The 21,318-nt window shown below is 40.2% G+C and overlaps 1 protein-coding gene across 1 annotated transcript in view; it reads right to left on the bottom strand.

Annotated features, from left to right (window-relative positions):
* nrg2b (neuregulin 2b) overlaps nucleotides 1-21,318 on the bottom strand; it is a 73,799-nt gene that overhangs the window by 31,835 nt on the left and 20,646 nt on the right. Inside the window, exon 2 of the mRNA XM_033973626.2 lies at nucleotides 2,318-2,480. Within this exon, the coding sequence (XP_033829517.1) occupies nucleotides 2,318-2,480 (163 nt within the window). The remainder of the gene's footprint in view (nucleotides 1-2,317; nucleotides 2,481-21,318) is intronic.

The raw sequence follows: 21,318 nt of genomic DNA on the forward strand, positions 1-21,318 counted from the left end.
CAACATTGCATTTCAATGTAATGCATGTCATTTAAATTATAATAATAATAATAATAACTTTATTATAACAAGAAGTAGCTCTATGTTTTCAATACACTCATAGAGAAGAATTCTAGCAGTTAGCATGTCTTGCCTTGAAAAAAAGTAATTCCGAAACATTTCTTATTATGTCCTATCTTAAAGGTGCACTATGTAACTTTTCTGGGCCTGCCACCAGCTCATCTCCATGTTGTTATTGTGTTGTTGTGCTTAGCAAAATGCTGTCAATCAAACCTGTTGCTAACACTATCGGGAGCAACCTCGGGTAGAGAAGGTGCCTAATTTGTCAGTTATTAATGTTCATATTTTGATTTACGGAAATAATAGCAAAATAAAAATACCATGATTATGTAGAACGGGTTAATATGGGCCTGACATTTTGCCTGACAGCAGCATTTACAGACGATGAGCGAGAGTTTTTCAATAGAAAGTGAATTGGAGCCAGAGGGCCATACCTATTAAGTTATTTACCAATAAATTGTCTTTAATTATTTTGCTTTGCTCCCCTGGAAGGGACTACATCTCTCAGCTGGCCTGGGATTGCCTCAGGATCCTCCCGGAAGAGCTGGAGGAAGTGTGTGTGAAGGGGGAAGTCTGGGCCTCCCTGCTGAAACTGCTGCCTCTGCGACCCGGCCCCAGATAAAGCGGAAGAAAACGGATGGCTGGGTATTGTGCTTTTTATGGGGATAGTCTCGTATGGGCTCCCTTTCATCTCTTGACAGTCTTTTCAGCACAAAATGTAATCAAAATAGATACTTCTTACAAACCTCAGCACCCCTGCTTTAGACAATAGTATGTAATATTATGGCTGTAGAAAGAACTACAGTGGCTTGCAAAAGTATTCATCCCCCTGTAACTTTTTCAAATTTTGTCAAGTCACAACCACAAATTTAAATATTTTTAAATTTGCATTTTATATGAAAAAGTAACATAAAATGGTGCATAAGTGTGAAATAGAAAGAAAATTATACATAATTTCCAGATTTTATTTATATATATATATATATATATATATATATATATATATATATATATATATATATATATATATATATATATATATATATATATATATATATATATATATATATACACACACACAAAACTGAAAAGTGCAGCATGCAAAAGTATTCAGCTTTGACTGGGCCATTCTAACACATAAATATGCTTTAAACCATTCCATTGTCGCTTTGGCTTTATGTTTAGGATCGTTGTCCTGCTGGAAGGTGAACCTCCGACCCAGTCTCAAGTCTTTTGCAGACTCCAGCAGGTTTTCTTCCAAGATTGTCCAGTATTTAGCTCCATCCATCTTTCCATCACCTCCGACCAGCTTCCCTGTTCCAGCTGAAGAAAAGCACCTCCACAGCATGATGCTGCCACCACTGTGTTTGACTGTGGGGATGGTGAGTGATGTGCAGTGTTAGTTTTCCTCCACACGTAGCGTTTTGCTTTTCGCCAAAGAGTTTGATTTTGGTCTCATCAGACCAGAGCACCTTCTGCCACATGTTTGCTGTGTCCTCCAAATGACTTCTAGCGAACTGTAAACAAGACTTCTTATGGATGGTTTTAAACAAACAAGCAATTAGACTGTCGTGAGACAGGTTAGTTTTACCCTACTGATGATGTGCTGTTGCAATAGCAATCCTGCTCAGTACGAGAAGAACCGCAGGTTCAGACATTTGGTGCATGTGCTTGGCTGAGGAGTCAATGGGGCAACGATACCATCTGTGGGACTATGACTGAACACCTCTAAGTCGGAATCCCTCCTAAACGTGATGATACCGTAGCGCTGTGGATCGTTGAGTGGTCGAGGATAGCCGGCCCACGGGGGTCGATGAGCAGAGCCATTCGTGACAGGGCTGGGGCGCGGCCAACACAGGTCGCCCCACTCTTATCTTGCAAAATATTTCCTTCCACTTCACACTTGTGTGCCATTTTGTTTTGCTCATTCACATAAAATGCTAAGAAAAAGTATTTAAATTTGTGGATGTGATGTGACAATATGTGAAAAAGTTCCAGGGGGATGAATACATTTCCAAACACTGTATTCTCCAAAGCAAAATATGAAAGTAGTAAATTAAAATGAAAGCAAACCATAAAATGAAAAGCCAAAAAAAAAAAAAAACACACTTTATCATCATAAACTTTACTAGTCCTACAATAATCAAAGGAAGACAATTCAATAAATTAAACAGTAAAAAAAAATATATGGTTATTATCCGCATGCATAGAATGGTATGGACAGTTTGAATCATGCCATACACGGTCTGTGACTCACTTATTGGTCTTGATCTTGAGGTCCCGTCCCTTCTGCAGTTCGTGGCCGTCCTTGTACCACCTGAAGCCTGGACTGGGGCTGCCGGCCGCCTCACACTTCAGGTACAAACGCTCACCCTCCACAAGAGTTTGCCCACGCATGGGCCGCAGCCGAGGGGGCGTTGCTAGGGAGACACAGGGCAGAGGGCAAAGGTCAGGCTTCTGTTATCATATGTTACTGTGGATGTTATAAAGCACCACACTGGAGGCACCTGTAACTCATACTGTGGTTTTATTACATTTTGTCATGGTTAATGCTCAAGTGTCGGGCCTGGAGGGACATTCTACTATGATTTGTCATTCAAATCATTGAAGTTTAGGAACAAAGTTATTTTTTTCAAGGTTAGGGTTTGGTTAAAGTAAGAATCACATTACGGTGAGGGTTAGGAAAATGGAAAATGTTTTGGAGTAGTTAATGATAGCAGTAACTTTAAAAACAAATGTGTCACCCACTATCCTTATCACAACTTACACCATAAAATAAAACATGAAACAGTCAAAACATTTTAGGCCTTTTCATAGCAACAGAAGCTAACATGCTACCGTGGCAACCAGAGTTTCGTGTTCATTTCCGTCCATCTGGGTCTCACTATCTAGTGCTAAGCTTCCGTTACAGTACATTATATACAGTCCCTCCCCTAATGTGTCCCACCACAAACACTCATACTAATTAGTTCCTACACGTTTGCCCTCAGTACAAGTCTCACATTATACAATAGCAAACCTGCATTTATCAAACAATAAATTCACTGTGCAGATGCACTATGTAACTTTTCTGGTGTGAGATCTGATATCTGCTAGTTTCCATGTTTACTATTACTATTACTACAATAAAATACCCTAAAAAACTTGACTTCTTCTTCAAGATCACCTCACCACAGATATGATTTATAACTTGGCTTGTTGGCGTCTTCTCTTCATGGAGATACATATGTTTAATGCAATGGAATATTTCAGGAAACCCATAAGCTCTCCATCGAAACAAGCAGCTAGAAAAGTTACATTGCTTTTTAACTTTAACTTTGTCACACTGGACACAAATTAGCAAAAAACACAAAACAAGCCAAATAATGTTAGCATACAGTCAAAACATGGCTGCCAGAGCTGCAGTTACTAAAGATCAGGGATTTCCAACCTGTAGGTCAGAAGCTACCAGTAGCTCTCCACCCCCTCCCAAGTAGTTTGCCAGGGGATTTCTAAGGTATTATATTGTGCTGAATAAAAAATAATAATAATAATTACCCTACATACCATACCATGTACATTTTGATGCCCAACTTTGTGTGCCCCATCTAAGGCTTACAGTGGGTCTTATATTCACTCAACATTTTGCAACCGATAAACTTAGTAGCTCTCTGCCATTTCCATATTGTGAAGGTAGCTCACCAGAGGAAAAAGGTTGGAGATCCCCTGCTATAGATACTATAGTATTTCATTCTATCTCCATAATCACAGTGTGTAACCAGTATATGAAAGACCAGGGTCGAGTGGGAGGTCAAAGGTCACATAGGAAGTGGAGGGCTGAAGTAAAATCAATGATGGACAAAAGCTCAAAGTGGCACTATGGACAGATTTCCCAAAGGTGTTTCACAGACGTCTACTGGATTAGCCTGGGTCTCTTACATAACTCAGGCTTAGAATGATAATCAGGCTTATTTAAGAAGCAACTAAGCAACTTTCATTCATTCATAAAAGCATTTTGTAATCACAGCTAACAAAGAAGCTACGTAGCATTATCTAGAATTGAATGCTGATCCATAAGAGATCTTCAAATGGCCAATATCTTAAGCTAATGTATTGGACAGGGTCAAGTGGTATAACAGAGATCAATAGTTTAGGTCACTAATGCAAGCACATACTAATGCTAATGCTAAGTAATATACAAACATACAGTTTGCATTAGAGGATCACAACGTAGTCGCTACTTACAGTTTACTGCCAAATGTAATTAAACCAAAACATTGTTATTTTCAGGCTAATTTCAAAGATACCTTACGTTATATGCTTAGACAAAATGCAGTTGATGACAAAAGGGATCATAAAAAAGGTCTATAAATTTGGATCAACTAATACATTTACTCACCCTAAATAATTACTACTAATACTACTGCTGCTACTATTACTTCTACTTAAGTAGATAACTCAAGAGTAATGTGCTAAAAAAAAAAGGTTTAAATGTTAACCAGGTCATTTTGACACATGTTAGTGCACTCTGTGGAGTGACCCCAGTGAGTACTTGATTTACTTGTTTACTTTACTTTTGGGCCAGCCTTGTTCACATGCAAAAGCTTTTGGAAGAACACAGACAAGCTGAGGCTTCCCTGTGCAGGCAGACCCAGGAGGAGACTGTTGCTGATATTAAGTTGATCCAAATTGCCTCGTCAAACAAATGTCAAACAGAAGCTCTGCAGTGCCCATTCACATAAATATACACAATCCTATTTTTTGCCCAATTCTAAGCACTTTTACTGTCATTGCAGACTGCATAGTCGGCCCAAGGTTTGCCACGTTCACACCATACTCATCCACTCCAGAGTGCGAGTGATGCTGTTCCAAGACCACCTGTTTCAAGCCCTCTCAGAATGGCCGTTTACTGCGGCCCAGAATGCAACTGTTGGGTGCACATCACCCCAAGCGCACCACTCTCTGAGTGAATGCTCTTGACAGTAATATAAAAAATATAAAATATTTGCCTGGCAAATCCAGAATGACTGTATTTTTACCTCTGTATTTTTAATACAAATTGAAATCAGTCTGGTTCCCACACCCTCCGTTGCGTCACAAGCCCGACCAAACATGATCGTGCAATCAGATTTGTGTTTTTAGTGACACATGTGAAACAAAAGAGCTCATTTGTCACTAGTGAAGTATTGAAGAAGTCTGTATTCTGGAACCCAGGCATCTGAAATATAACTTTTTACAACTAAATCTACTATTGCTACTACAACTACTGCAACAACAACCTACAACAACAACTACTGCTCCTCCTACTGCTACTACTACTATTACTACTACTACTACTACAATTGAATAACATGGACTATATACTAGATTTGCAGTGCTGTGTGTGTATTGTTGCAGATGTAAATTATACATTAGTTTGAATATTTCATGTGGAGTGAAGCCCCCACAGCTCTCCTCAGGTCCCCAGTCTAAGCTCAGACACAAGTACAGGCCAGAACAAACAAACTGTGATTTCAATGCTTAAAGGCGCTGTGCTGATTTAACCAGAACTAGTTAATTTTAACACTGCAATTGCAGTGATCCTAAATTATTCCTCACTTATTTTATGCATTCAGAACATAGATTTTGGCACTTTTCACATAGGTAAAATAGAACATTTTCAGGGATATCAAAATAGTCTCTGTACTGGTTAATCTACCAAATACAAATACCCAAAGTTTGGAGAGAGGGTAACTAGTGAAAAGAAAACCAAAAATGATCACATGAAAAGTTTATTAAAAACTTACTAGGGTACATATCACATAAACATGAACTTCCCAACACAACTGGTGATGTGCTATATTGGCTGAACCACCTTAATGTCTACTTCTACTATTCTGTTACTCATAACTTTATTACTAATTTGATTACCTCTATTACTACTATAATTGCTCCAGCTACTACTGCAATACTTAGGATTGTTCAGTTAATCAATAATTTATTCAATAATAAAATGAATTACAAAGATTAATTACTACGACTACAACTACTGCTACTACTACTACTACTACTACTACTACTACTACTACTACTACTACTACTACTACTACTACTACAACTACTACAACTGTTACAACAGAGAGAGGGAATTACAAAGATTAATTACTACGACTACAACTGCTACTACTACTACTACTACTACTACTACAACTACTACAACTGTTACAACAGAGAGAGGGAAGGAACTGCTTCTGCTACTATTGCTGCTGCTGCTGTTACCCTTACTGCTACTGCTATCTGCCTTTTTACATATAAATACTGAAAAACACCATATCTTCCCCTAACTCACCGACTTCTTTCTTCTGTTGTCCCATATAAATCCTTATAATCGAAATGATCAAATGAACTGCTTAGTCGACTAATACAACTGACTGATTAATCCAAACAACTAGAGGCTTACACCACTACTTCTACCACCACTACTACTACTACTACAATTACTACTACTATCAAGTTCACTTTTTCCTCATGCAGGACTCTCTCACAAATGGATCAGACCCTCCTCGCACACCCCTCTGTCCCAGTGGAGAGTCAGCGCCGGGTCACATCTGATATTTTTACTCCTTGTTTCACTCACCTGCCTCTGTGCATCTGTAAAACTGCAGCAGCCAAGTCCAACTCACCTCTAAAAATAGAACTGTTTTAGAGTCTGCTCCAGGAAATCTGTTTTAGATATGATTTACACTCACATCACACAAACACAAAAGGCGTACAGGAGAGAGAGAGGGAAGGAAAAGAGGGAGGGAAAGAGAAAGATGGGAGGGATGGGGAGGGAGGGAGAAAGAGCAAAAAGAAGCAGAGAGAGAGGGGAAGGGAGAGTAATGGAGAGTGGAACAAATGGGGGAAGAAAGATAGAGATGGGAAAAATGGAGATAGTGGAGGAGAGAAAGAGAAGGGGGAGAAGGAGAGAGAGGGGGTGGGGCAGAGAAAGAGAGAGAAAAAGATAGAGATGGGAGAGATATATAGAGGGAAACGGGAAAAGTGAAGGAGAGGGTGAGCGAGAGAGGGAGAGAGATGGAAAAAAGATGAGAGAGAGGGAGAGAGAGGAAAGATAGAAAAAGAGGGTGGAGAGAGGAAAAGAGAAAGGGAGAAAGTGGGATAGAGATAAGGATAGCATTGGGAGAAATATAGAGAGAGGGAAATAGAGGAACAGTGAATGAGAGGGTTGAGAGAGACAGATGGGAAAGTGCATGAGAGAGGGGGAGTAAGAGAGCAAAGAGGCGGAGAGAGGAAGAGATAAAGAAAGAGAGAAGAGGAAAGGGGAGAAAAGGGGTGAAAGAGAAAGGGGAGAGGGAGGGAGAAAGGGAGGAGAGGGAGAGAGGTGGGAGAAAGACACGGTAGAGAGACAGAAAGAGATGAGGGAGAGGGACAGGAGGGAGGGAGAGAAACAGGGTAAGAGGCAGGGAGAGAAAGAGAGAGGGATGAGGATGAAAAAATCAGAGATAGCCCGAGAGAGAGAAAGGGGGAGGAGTGATCTGGTGAGGCTAGCTTAGCAATAAGTCAATTTTATTGTTAATTCAATATGACCAATGCAATATCTGAGGCAAAGAAAGAGCCGTGTCCTGCTCTATTGTAGTGTTCTTTGGGAGAGGCTTTCTCTGTGTAAAAATAACTACAATCGGACTGTTACAAAACTATAGGCCTGGAGTCCAAATAGTCCAACTGGTGAATAAAAATGACAATATCAACATTGTCAATTCCTATCCATTGGGTTTCAGTGAAGAAATAGTTGCTGTAGCAATAAACAATTCATACCCACATATATATTCTTTTGAAAGCTAAAAGTCCTCAAACTGGCATCTATAGACAGGAGGCAGAATCCCATTCTGAGTTTGAAATGACTGCTTTTCTCCATCCATCCCGTTTTAAAACCATGCATGTATGTATTTGTGTCTACACTGTTATAGTTATGTGAATTATATGTGGAGGTTTGAACTAGAAGTAACTAACATCACAACATTACGTGCAGTGCAGCTAAAATAAATGTTCTTAATGAAGACTTGTGCTTGTACCTGCTTAGTTATAATGTATGACACCCCTGGATCATTGTGTACATTTTGAATTGCGATGTTGATCTAAAACAACTCATTAAAAAAAACAGAAACCTAGCTGATTCTTATGAAAAAAATACCATATTGCACCATCTGGGAGTATGACATCATCACAGTGTAGATCATTATTCAATCTGATCATGCCATATTAATCTTAAAGTCCTTTCAAGTTGCCACCATCACATCTATGGTATAGCACAATCAGCTGATGAGTAGAAAAAGTTACTAGAACTGAAAGTGAATATGTTAAGTGTGACACCACAGATCCCAGTGATCTAGATGCTATCGACACAATCAGCAGAAATAGTGATTTTGCTGCGTTCCATTTATGCTTGGAGGTCTGAATACGGACCTCAGAGAAACTTCATAGTTTCTTTCAAATCAATGTTTCAGAGTGAATTTCTACTTTTGTTGACATTAGCTTTGCATCTCCATTAGCATAATGGAGCATAACAGCACACTTATAACTACAGAGGCTTAACAGCTGCACAGGAGCAGATTCACAGAAGCAGGTGGACAATACAGAGCAACTAAAGTGAAAGTAACATGTGCCATCAATATTTGCCTTACATCAACTTTATCAATACACAAGATGCAGCCATGTTGGATTTTCTAACTCGGAACCAGCTCAGGATTCTGAAATGTTACCCGAGCTTCTTAGTCAGACTTCCGAGATAGATCTCACTGTTGTGTCGGCCTACGGGCCAAACAGCAGTGCAGAGTACCCGGCCTTCTTGGAGTCCCTGGGAGGGGCACTAGACAGTGCACCGACTGGGGACTCCGTTGTTCTCCTGGGGGACTTCAACGCCCATTTGGGTAACGACAGTGACACCTGGAGGGGCATGATTGGGAAGAACAGCCTCCCCGATCTGAACCCGAGCTGTGTTTTGTTATAGGACTTCTGTGCTAGTCAGAGTTTGTCCATAACGAACACCATGTTCAAGCACAAGGGTGTCCATTGGTGCACGTGGCATCAGGACACCCTAGGTCAGAGGTTAATGATCGACTTTGTTGTCGTGTCACCTGATCTCCGGCCGTGTGTCTTGGACACTCGGGTGAAGAGAGGGGCTGAGCTGTCAACCGATCACCACCTGGTGGTGAGTTGGATCCGCTGGCGGAGGAGGAAGCCGGACAGACCTGGCAGGCCCAAGCGCATCATGAGGGTCTGCTGGGAGCAGTGCTTCACCAACACTGTTTACAGTGCGGGTGGAGAGCTGCTGACCTCGACTGGGGATATTGTCAGGCGGTGGAAGGAATACTTTGAGGATCTCCTCAATCTTCCGAGGAGGAAGCAGAGACTGGGGACCCGGAAGCGGACTCAACCATCACCCTGGCTGAAGTCACCGAGGTGGTTGGCAAGCTCCTCGGTGGCAAGGCTCCGGGGGTGGACGAGATCCGTCCCGAGTACCTAAAGTCTCTGGAATACCACTGGACTGGCAGACCGGGGTGGTGGTCCCTCTGTATAAGAAGGGGGGCCGGAGGGTGTGTTCCAATTACAGGGGAATCACACTCCTCAGCCTTCCCGGTAAGGTCTATTCCAGGGTACTGGAGAGGAGAATCCGACCGATAGTCGAACCTCGGATTCAGGAGGAGCAGTGTGGTTTTTGTCCTGGTCGTGGAACACTGGACCAGCTCTATACTCTCCATCGGGTCCTCGAGGGTTCATGGGAGTTTGCCCAACCAGTCCACATGTGTTTTGTGGACCTGGAGAAAGCATTCGACCGTGTCCCTCGTGGTGTCCTTTGGGGGGTGCTCTGGGAGTATGGAGTCCGGGGCTCTTTGCTAAGGGCTGTCCGGTCCCTGTATGACCGGAGCAGGAGCTGTGTTCGCATTGCCAGCAGTAAGTCAGACCTGTTCCCGGTGCATGTTGGACTCCGCCAGGGCTGCCCTTTGTCACCGGTTCTGTTCATTATATTTATGGACAGAATGTATAGGCGCAGCCAGGGGCCGGAGGGGGTCTGGTTCGGGAACCACAAGATTTCATCTCTGCTGTTTGCAGATGATGTTGTCCTGATGGCTTCTTCGAGCCAGGACCTGCAACAGGCACTGGGGCGGTTTGCAGCCGAGTGTGAAGCGGCTGGGATGAGAATCAGCTCCTCCAAATCCGAGGCCATGGTTCTCGACCGGAAAAAGGTGGTTTGCCCTCTCCGGGTGGGTGGTGAGTCTCTGCCTCAAGTGGAGGATTTCAAGTATCTCGGGGTCTTGTTCACGAGTGAGGGAAGGATGGAGCGTGAGATTGACAGGCGGATCGGTGTAGCGTCTGCAGTGATGTGGTCGCGGTATCGGTCCGTTGTGGTGAAGAAGGAGCTGAGCCGGAAGGCGAAGCTCTCGATTTACCGGTCAATCTACGTTCCTACCCTCACCTATGGTCATGAGCTTTGTGTAATAACTGAAAGGACAAGATCGCGGATACAAGCGGCCGAAATGGGTTTCCTCCGCAGGGTGGCTGGGCGCAACCCTTAGAGATAGGGTGAGGAGCTCAGTCACACGGGAGGAGCTCGGAGTAGAGCCGCTGCTCCTACACGTCGAGAGGAGCCAGCTGAGGTGGCTCGGGCATCTGCTTAGGATGCCTCCTGGACGCCTCCCTAGGGAGGTGTTCTGGGCATGTCCCACCGGGAGGAGGCCCCAGGGAAGACCTAGGACACGCTGGAAGGACTATGTCTCTCAGCTGGCCTGGGAACGCCTTGGGGTCCCACCGGAGGAGCTGGAGGACGGGTCCGGAGTGAGGGAAGTCTGGGAGTCCCTGCTTAGACTGCTGCCCCTGCGACCCGGCCCAGGATAAGCAGAAGAAAATGGATGGATGGATGGATGGACAATACAAATATCAATGTCTATAATTTTTTCCAAATAAATATTTTTTATCAAGGAGGAGAGACCATTTTTGTACTGTAAAAGTAGCTCACAACAAGGTTAGAGATGCATGGAGTTTAGAATAGAATGGGAATTCACAATGGCTGACCACGCAATATGGCAACGGGTTTTGTTTTACCAAGAAAACGCCAATACAGAATCAGTCCCATTCTAATGATTGTTCTTTGTTCATTTTTTGCTTGGTTCAACAAGCAAAACCCAACAGCACAAACACAGCAGTCACACATGAAGACAAGGACTAAATAGGGACTAAACCAGGACTACACCAAGATAAGAAAAGAACCAAGGCCTGCATCAAGACTACATTGGGGTCAGACAAGGTGAGTGTGAATGCAACCTCACAGTTACAGTAGGTGTGTAGGTGTGTGTGTGTATACATGTATATATATATATGTGTGTATATATATATATATATATATATATATATATATAGAGAGAGAGAGAGAGAGAGAGAGAGAGAGAGAGACCGCTGCTCTGTACTTACTTTGTTTGCTATGTGTAGGATTCAGCAGTATTGCCTAGTCATTTTGGTACACATAAAAAAAACTCTGAGGCTCTCTAGGGTGATCTGTCCATCGGAGCTATCCATCGGAGGTGTCGACTCCTGCACAGCTCTTTGTTGTGATGATATTTAGGGCAATGTCAACTCCCATTGGGCACCACAGTTTTCTAACACGGAAGTCAGCAGACTTGTTTCTTTTTATTAGATCAATAACATGTCCAGATTATAGCATAATGATCCATGGATGTCATAGATTATAACTATATAGCACACACAAGCACAATGTCTTCTTTAAGGCAAAAGGCTCAAACATCTGGCCAGAAGAGATTCCCAACGGAAAGAATCCTGAATGCTGTGGCATCTCTGCTGGCATCACCGGAGTGCACGGCATGGGGTCTGAGCCTGGGGTAATGTCGAGTTACTTATTAGCTTTTTCTTTAGTATGGAATTAGATCACTTATAAACTCATCACAAAGCAAAAATAGGGTATTCAGAAGGCGTAAGGTAAGTGGAGAATAACTTTGGAACACTGAAGCACTTTTGTTTTTCAGACTTAACCTCCTGAGACCCGAGCTTTAATCAAATAAAATAATAAAAAAATAAGTAAATAAAATAAAAAAACGAATAAAAATACAAAATAATAATAATAAAAACAAATAAAAATAAAATAATTAAATAAAAATAATTACATAAAAAAATAAAATAAATAAATATTCTAAACTCTTAGAAATATTGAAAATTGAACATGTTCTTGTTGCTGTTCTTTTAAAAATTTGCACTGTGGCCTAAACAATCCAAAATGTGTTGTCCACAGATGAGGACACCAGGTCTCAGGAGGTTAAGGCAGTAAAAATCTGATACAGTGCCTTGAAGGAACATCTGTATTAAACAAATGTAAACATGCTGAATTAGAGCTACATAGTTAATTTACATCAGCCGTCCCTAGGCAAATAGTACAACAAGTACAACATACAAATTGGTGATTAGTACATCATAAGGAAAATAGATAGAGCTACTAACCAGAGGTACTTTATTTTTTACCTTCTATAATAAAAGTACTGCAAACAGGATCTACATTTGAGTCTCACATATAAAACAAACTCACCAATAAGGTTCACAGTAAATATTTGGCCGTGAAAACATAGCATTTCTCGCCTCTTTTTCACATGACAAAGTGGTTTTCATAGTGCTACGAGCAGCCCCAGCCTCTGCTCCCCATCTGTGCTTTGTTTCAGATTATGTTCTCCAGAGACATTGCCGAAATTGTGCGAGCAATAATCGAATAAGAGTGATGCATTTGAAAAAAGGAGGGGGTCTGAGCAAAGGGCATCACAAACATGATTATCTTGTGTTATTTTTGTATTGTAAAAGTAGCTCACAGTATAAAAAAGGTTACAGATCCAAGCTGTAATCTGAATCTAAGCATAGTATTTAATATGCTAATATTCATACAGCACAAAGGGGGCCGTGGAGAAAAGGCCTGGTTTGTCCATCTGTTCAACAGTCAGTGCTGCTGTCAATCACCCCCACTCTCCCTTTCCCTGTCCCTCTCCCCAAAGTCCAATCCCATTTAGTGGACCTCAGTCTCTTCCAGGACAGGACCACAAATAGGCAGAGAGAGAGAGAGAGAGAGAGAGAGAAGAATACAGTACAGGACAGTTAGGTTGTCAAGATGGGGGGGCACTTTATTTGTACTAGTGGGGAGGAATGTTTAGTTATTTTTCTGTGCAATGATAAGATTTGATTGAGCCATAAAATTGTCCATTAGGGATGTCAAGATTAAAGGTGCATGATGTTTTCTGGTGGAGGGGAGTCTGTCAACTCTTTCTCTCCATGGAGATTTTATGGCGTGTCTGTAACGTCTCACAGTAGAGCAATAAACTTTTAACTACTATATCCATGAGGACAGGCAGGTGACACTACCAGGCCAAGTTGTAGGTCAGCTCTATGGAGATGAGACCTTGCTCACAGTAACGTTTTACATTTAAGAGCATTATGAACATGAACATCAGTTTAGCACATATCTAATAATCTAACTGTTATAGCCTGCATTTTCATATCAAAGCTGCATTTATGCAAGTATTCAAATCAGTAGTAAAAGTGGTAGTAGTAGTAGAAGTAGTAGTAGCAGTATTTTAACAGTAGTAGTGGTAGTAGTAAGAGCAACAGTAGTAGTTCAGTGCAAGTTCAGTACAGCAACATATACTAAAGCAGTTACAGTTGTAGTTAACATTAGTACAAATTAAGTATTAATTATATAATAATGCCTTGCACTTGTAATGTGATTTACAGGCTTGTCAAAGCCTCTCACTGTAATCGTTATTCATTCACTCCACACTCAGTGGTGGTACGATGCTTTAGTAGCCACAGCTGTCCTGAAGTAGACTGACGGAAACGAGGCTGCCAATCTGCACCATCGGCGCATCGGCGCCTCTGACCACCTGTTCGGAGCCAAAACCTTGTGTGTTTGAGCATCTATAAAAGTGTTTTTCAGCAGATTAAAAGCAGCTGCCTGCACCAGCGCTTCTGTCATGCACAAAAATACATTGAACAATTAGATTCATGTGTTATACTCAGCAAAACTGCACCTGCAACATACCAGATGCACTGTGTCCATGAAAAAGTTCAACACCTTCAGAACGTTAAAAATAAGAATGATTAGTAAGCATTTTCCTACCTTTTGAAATCTGTATGCACATTTTAATATTACTATTTTTTATTTTGACATTTTAAATAATGAATATCCAAAGGACCTTTTGAGGAGCTTATAACATGCTGGAAAACATTTCATACCAGCCCTTTGTATTCAATGATAAAGTCCTGTACTACCTTGTACAAGTTTAAGAGTAATTTTACTTCAAATGAAATTACATTGGATAAATCAAATACTCAGTGAAACAGTACAATAACTTTGGGATAGTATAAGTTTTACTGTTCAATTTTACAACCATTAGTACAACTTGCCTTTACTACTGCTACCACTACCACAACTACTACCACAACAACTACCACAACTACCACTACTGATAGTACCACTACTACTACTATAGGGCTGCAGGCCTTTAGTCTTTTAGTTGATTATTGGTTGATGGAGTCTTAGTTGACCAAAATTTGTATTAGTCAACTAATAATTTTATTTAGATATTAAGGATTTACATGAGACAAAAGCACAAAGGAGAAGTTTGTGAGTGAGCGAGTAAGTTAGCTGAAGATTATTATTCACAAGTTTAATCTGTCTTTATAGAAATACATTGTTTCCTAGCCATATATATATATATATATATATATATATATATATATATATATATATATATATATATATATATATATATATATATATAATTTATTTATTTATTTTATTTTTTATTTTTTTTTGCATGAACTCCTGTGCAGGTGTAGTCTTGTGAATGCAGTTTTGGTCAGCTACACAGGCATACATAATAGTTTTGAGAGCCCCCTAGACCAGTGTTTTTCAACCACTGTGCCGCGGCACACTAGTGTGCCGTGAGATATTGTCTGGTGTGCTGTAGGAAATTATCCAATTACGCCTAACTGGTCTAAAAAATATTTTTTGAAAACAAATTAATTATTATCCGCAAATAATGTGCCGTTGTCGAATGTCTGCGCTGTCTAGCGATTGGCAGAGTAACCATGTAATACTCTTCCATATCAGTAGGTGGCAGCATGTAGCTAATAAGTAGCTGCTAATTGATTTCAATTTGAGACAAGAGAATTAGTGATACGTGGATGCGTCAGGTGACAGTGGCATTGTGGCTAGCGAGACTATATGGTGTGAGTGATGGAGAGGAAAGATGCTAACTCCGAACCGGACCCTGGGCAAAACTCAGACCCAGATGAAGGCCCAAGTATGAGTGGAGATCAAAAGAAAGCAAAGACGGTTAGCTCAAGCAAAACCTCTGGCGCACGGCAATACAGCGAAACCTATATTTCATTTGGATTTACTTTAACTGGAAATCCAATGAAACCGACTCCGTTGTGCTTGGTGTGTGGTGAAAAGTTATCCAACAGTGCTATGGTCCCAAGTAAGCTTAAACGGCATCTTCAAACAAAACACCCTTCACTTCAAAACAAGAATGCGGACTATTTTGTTCGCCTGCGTGAACACACGGAGAAACAGGAAACTATTATGAGAAAAACCACAAAGGTAAACGAGAGAGCCCTTAAAGCTAGCTACCACGTTGCTGAACTTGTAGCTAAGTCAAAAAGGCGCACACTGTGGCAGAGACACAGTGTGTCTTTCTTCAATTCCTGCCAGGATATCAGCTCTGTGTTCATCCAAACAGGCCCAGGTTTCACACTGAGTGAGTAGAAATATTTTATTTTATTATAAAATGCTTTTTTTGTGTTTATTTGATTCCTGTTCAAAATACTTTGATGAGAATTACTTTATATTGTAAATATAGGATGCAGAGTTTCATTTTTTAACATTTTCTGCTGATGGTGTGCCTTGTGATTTTTTCAATAAAAAAAATGTGCCTTGGCTCAAAAAAGGTTGAAATACACTGCCCTAGACTACTACTACTACTACTACCACCACTACTACTACTACTACTACTAATACTAATACTACTACTAATACCACCACTGCCACTACCGCAATTTATGTAATATTCTATGTCTATTTGCAAGAGTCTTGTGTACAAGCTGCTGATCTAAGTGTTCTGTATCACTAAGAAACAGAGAATGGATAGAATGAAGAGAAAGAGTAAGAGAAAAAATATAGTAAGGGAGAGTGGCAAGAGAGAGAGGAGGACAGCGAGAGAGAGGGGGGTGAGAAAGAGAGAGAGTGGGAGAGTGTAAGGACAGACTAAAAAGGAAAAAATTGCAACAGAGAGAGACAGAGAAAGAGCATGAAAGAGAAAGCGTAACGAGGAAGAAAGAAGAAAGTTAGAGAGAGTGAGTGACAATGGAGAGAGAGAAAATCAGTAATAGGGAGCGAGCGAGGGGCAGAGAGAAAGGTGGGGGGTGGGGAGCAGCAGTAAATTGACATGCTCTCAACAAATCAGCTATAACCAGACCTCTTGGCTGACCAGTCAGAGTCCACTATTGCTCCCATCACTGGGCCAGAGCTGGTCCTTGTCAAGGTCAGCCCACAGCAGCACAGGGCTCTGTGCAGGGAAGCATCTAGGCCTGTAAGTACGGCTCAACGATTTGGGAAAAATACCTAATTCAGATTTTTCTGACAAGCACTGCGATTAGATTTGTGATTTATGTTTTAATAATTGGATTCTTTTCAAAGTTCACATTTTAAACATATCTAGAAGCAAAAAGACTACTATGAACTGATAAACAAACACAAGAATCACATTTCAGAAGATGTTTGTACCAATCTAAACTACAGGGTTAGCAGTTTTTATGCAGAATGTTTTGTTTGTTGTTTGTGGAGGAAATGATGGTACTTCAAAAATAGCAGCCTGTGTGAATTGCAAACTGCCTCCATTCAAATTTCGAGTTGATTGTATTTAATCTTGCAGCCCTACCTGTAACAGTATCACATTTTAAATATAACCCCAATAACCCCAAACATGGCTGCAGGACTAACCCATGTCCCAAGTATATGGTCAGGATTTTGCAGAAAACCATCCAATTTATTATGATTTTTAGCCAACCATTCTAGATTACCTTCACTAGGAGTGAGTAAAAATATGAGTTATCGATTTGTGCATCAAAACATTTAAAAAGAGACCAGACTGGCAGGGATGTTCCAGGTTGCACTCAAGTGTAATTGTGAATGAAAATGATTTTGTAAATAAATAACCCTGGTCATTTTGGCTAATCACGTTTAGTCGCTAATGTAATCAGCAGCTAACAGCTCTTCAGTCATGTGACTCACGGCTCGTTAATTAAGAGTGGGCAGAATAAGCCTCTGCTACACCTCCTTTGTCTGTATGAGCCCAGCAACAATACAGTACCATTGGTTTATTGTATCTCTTTTTTTATTAAAATAAGGAGGGATTGAGAGGAGGTATAAAATTTGTCAAATACCAAAAAGGACACATCAAGGACTAAACTTTGCAGGTTTAAACAAAGCCAAAACCAGGACTATGCCAGGACTAAACCAGTTCTAAACAAGGCTAAAACAAGTACTAAACCAGGACTGAGCCAGTTATTAACCAAGACTAAACCATTCAGGATGCTACCAGGTCATAACAATGCTAAACTAGGACTAGACCATTACTAAACCAGACTATGAAGTTTAAACAAGGCTAAAACCAGGACTAGCCCAAATATCAGTCTTGATATTGATGCTGATACTCTTAAAAGTAATGTATCAGGTATTGATCCAGTACTCTTAGCCTTTGTTAGAACACAAACATATTTTTACTAACTTCAGCCTGTATATACTGACATGTGAAACCTCATTTTACAGCTTAGAACCTACAGAATATCTCAGTTTATTTTACAATGTTTGGCTTTGATTGTGTTTTTTTTTTTTTTTTATAGAGTAATGGGTGTACAAATAATATTATTAGCATATTATCACGGTATTAATCACCATTAATCAAAGGACGTTTTGATGAACATGTTAAAGTCATTTTAATCCATCATTATCGGGTATCAGAATTGAAAAAGCTGGATCGGTGCAGCCGTAGACCAGACCAGGACTAAACCAGGACTCTAAGAGGACTAGTAATAAATGAGTATATATAATATAAACTAGTCCAAATTAACCTAAAAATTGTCCTTGTGCAGCTCTAATAGCTCCTGTGTGTTTGTGTATGTCTGTATGTGTGTGTGCGTAAATGTATGAAACCAAAGAGCATCTCCTTCCTGTCTGTATCTTGTTCTGCCATCGCTGTGATTTCTGCATCGCACAGCTGTCACCATGGCGACGGGGAGGGGGAGAGTGAGAGAGAAAGAGAGAGAGAGAAAGCGTTGAGTGTAAAAAAGAAAGATGGAGAAATACCAGTAGAGCACCAGGCTGCCTCTGCAGTAAGATACTACGCTTGACGTTTTGTCTGCAGTCATTCAGGTATTATTTTATTCTGTGCAAACTACTAAATATGGCATCAAATTCTGTGTAAAAACTGCTAACCTGCAGTTTTAAGCTTTACAAACATGTGTTTGTGTTTCATTCTTGTATTAGTTCACCAGTTCATATTTCGATCTTCTCTCAAATGGTAATGCTTCTGGCTGCGTTTAAAATGTGTATGGAATAATCTCAAAATATAACCTAATCAGTACATTAGGTTACAAGTTAACAAATTCTTACATGATTTACATTTTATATTTTTTATATTTGCAAAGGTTTAAAGTTTATTTGTGAACTTAGTGGTACAGTATGCAACCTTTCTGGTGAAGGGCCTGCTATCTGCTTGTCTCCAAAGGGCTATTTTTTCTCTTGGAATGTTTCACTCTATGGCATTAAGGTATCTATTTCTCCATAGATGCAAGCAGGCCAGCGATCAGGCCAAGAGGCGACCCACTCATTGCAAGATTGCATGTTTTTCAAGGTATTTTTGAGCAATAACACCTGTAAATAAAATATGCAAGATGTCTAAGTTTAATGCCATGCTGTGGAATATTTCAAGCAAAGTAATAACATCTCTAAGGGGGCAGCAGGTGACATACCCCTCACCAGAAAAGTTACATAGTGTACCATTAACATAAATTTGGGGGCTTTGTTATAGATTTTTAAATCGTAATATTGGTATTCAAAAAATATTGAATTGCTATTTTTCTGACAAGCATTTTAATAACAGGATTCTTTGACTGTTGTAAATGAAAATATAAAACTATAAAACAATATATTTGACCTTCATGTTGCTACTGGTGTGAGAGGGCTATTGGCTGCAATGTGAGAAAGTAGAAATAACCCAACACACACTAAGAGAGAAGACCCTACATTGTGAGATTAAAAAAGAAACAAAGACAAAGAGAGATGAAGAGTGGGAAACTTATAAATTTTGTGTAATATAGCAAATTAATGAGTCTAGTTACAAATGGAAATGGGGGGTATTTTGTGGAAATACCTAAAAAGTAAATTCACAAATACTGAACCTGATCATTTTTATCAGTGACTGGACCCTAAACCCTGCTATATTACATGAAAAGCCTGCATTATTAATTTTACCTGCTTCCCTCATCCCCACTCCTTTAGAATGTTGTGATGTCATCTAAAACCCAGAAATTTCATGCCAAGTACAAAGTTATTAATAGGAAAAAGAGTAACTTGCCCCCCATCTGGGAGTATGACATCATCACATTTTAAAATCTGAAAACCAGCAATTTGAACAGAGCATAAAAGTGGTGTTAAGAGATGCAAATGATCTTTTTACTGGAGTCACGGTACATAATCACAATGCACAGAGATCCAGAAAAGAGCATTAACACTTGAGAGAAACTAAACTACATACGTTTCTAAACAAGATGTGATTTACAAGGCTGGCAAATTTTAGTAGTGGCTGCGTTAAACAGATGAGAAGCATAAATCATGATATGCCTTTTCACCAAAACAGCATGGCCACAGCTGCCTTCTGCCTCATCTGTCTGAAAGCCCTCATGCGCAAAGTTTGAAGTTTTACCCTGAACCTCTCATTTCCATATCAAGTTGTCTTTAAGTCACGTAAGATATTTGTACATACGCACGCTTTTTAAATGAGATGATGTTGAGTAATTTATTTAACACAGAGCTCTATCCTGGTTGGTCACTGACACTTGCACATCTGGTTTAATGGAAGGCAGAGGGGGCCTTCACCTGTCTCCACAGTGATCGGTGTCCCTCATAGAGCTCGGTAAAAGCCCCTTACATCTGTGACCTCTCGTGACCCTGACATAGTGACCCTGGGCAAAGGATGGGTCAGGGGGGATCTGTACTCTTCAGATCTGACCTGTGTGTGTCATGGCCTCCTTATGCAGTGCTTTCTCACAACAACAATCACTCTGTTTAGTTTCAAATCATCATAATAGTTTATAGCCCTCTGGTGTTAAGGAAGACCTATTGTGCTTGTTCTGCTATAGAGTTATAGAGTTATACACCAGTGGATAATTATGTTATAATCTGCACATTTTAAATCACAATATTCATCTAAAACGACTTAATAAAAGGAACAAGTCCGCTTACTACCACATTAGAAAACTGTGATGCCCAATAGGAGCTGACGTTGCCATAAATATCATCACAACAAAGAGCTATGAAGTTGTCGGCACCTGTGATGGATAGCTGGACATCATGCTAGCAATTTTCCCTTTTGTACCAAAATGACAATGCAACCCTCCCATATCCTACGTGCATAACCAATTAAGAAAATAAAATTGGACAACAAAGTAAGTACAGAGCAGTGGGCATATACTGGTGGCGGTGAAAATGCCACCGGTATACCTTTAATCTAATATTTAATCGCTTATTTTAGCATCTTCAAAATAAGCGATTAAAAATGGCTGAAATATGCAGAAATCACTCTAGATGCAACTTTGGGTGACTAAGTTGTGAGGGGAAACAACTATAACATGGTTAAAATAGATCTGCTTTAAAATGAGATGAGATAAATGTACTGGAATAAGATAAGATATGCCTGTAGTCCCACAGTGGGGAAAATATGTGGGGAACAATGGACCAAAATCTCAATTTGAATGGTCTCAATTAGCAAATCGCAAAGTCTACACTTTTTGAAGTACCATAATTTCCTCCAACAACAAAATATGTAAGGAGCCGTGTGTATGCAGTTAAACAATGAGGAGCCGGGTGTATGCAGTTTTAACACATGGCATGGAGTCAGCTAAACTGTGTACATAAAACACATATATTCTTGTATTTATATTATCTTGTATTACATTTACAAAATGCTTGGATTA

The sequence above is a fragment of the Periophthalmus magnuspinnatus genome, chromosome 10 (genome assembly GCF_009829125.3).
Source record: "Periophthalmus magnuspinnatus isolate fPerMag1 chromosome 10, fPerMag1.2.pri, whole genome shotgun sequence".
NCBI lineage: Eukaryota > Metazoa > Chordata > Actinopteri > Gobiiformes > Gobiidae > Periophthalmus > Periophthalmus magnuspinnatus.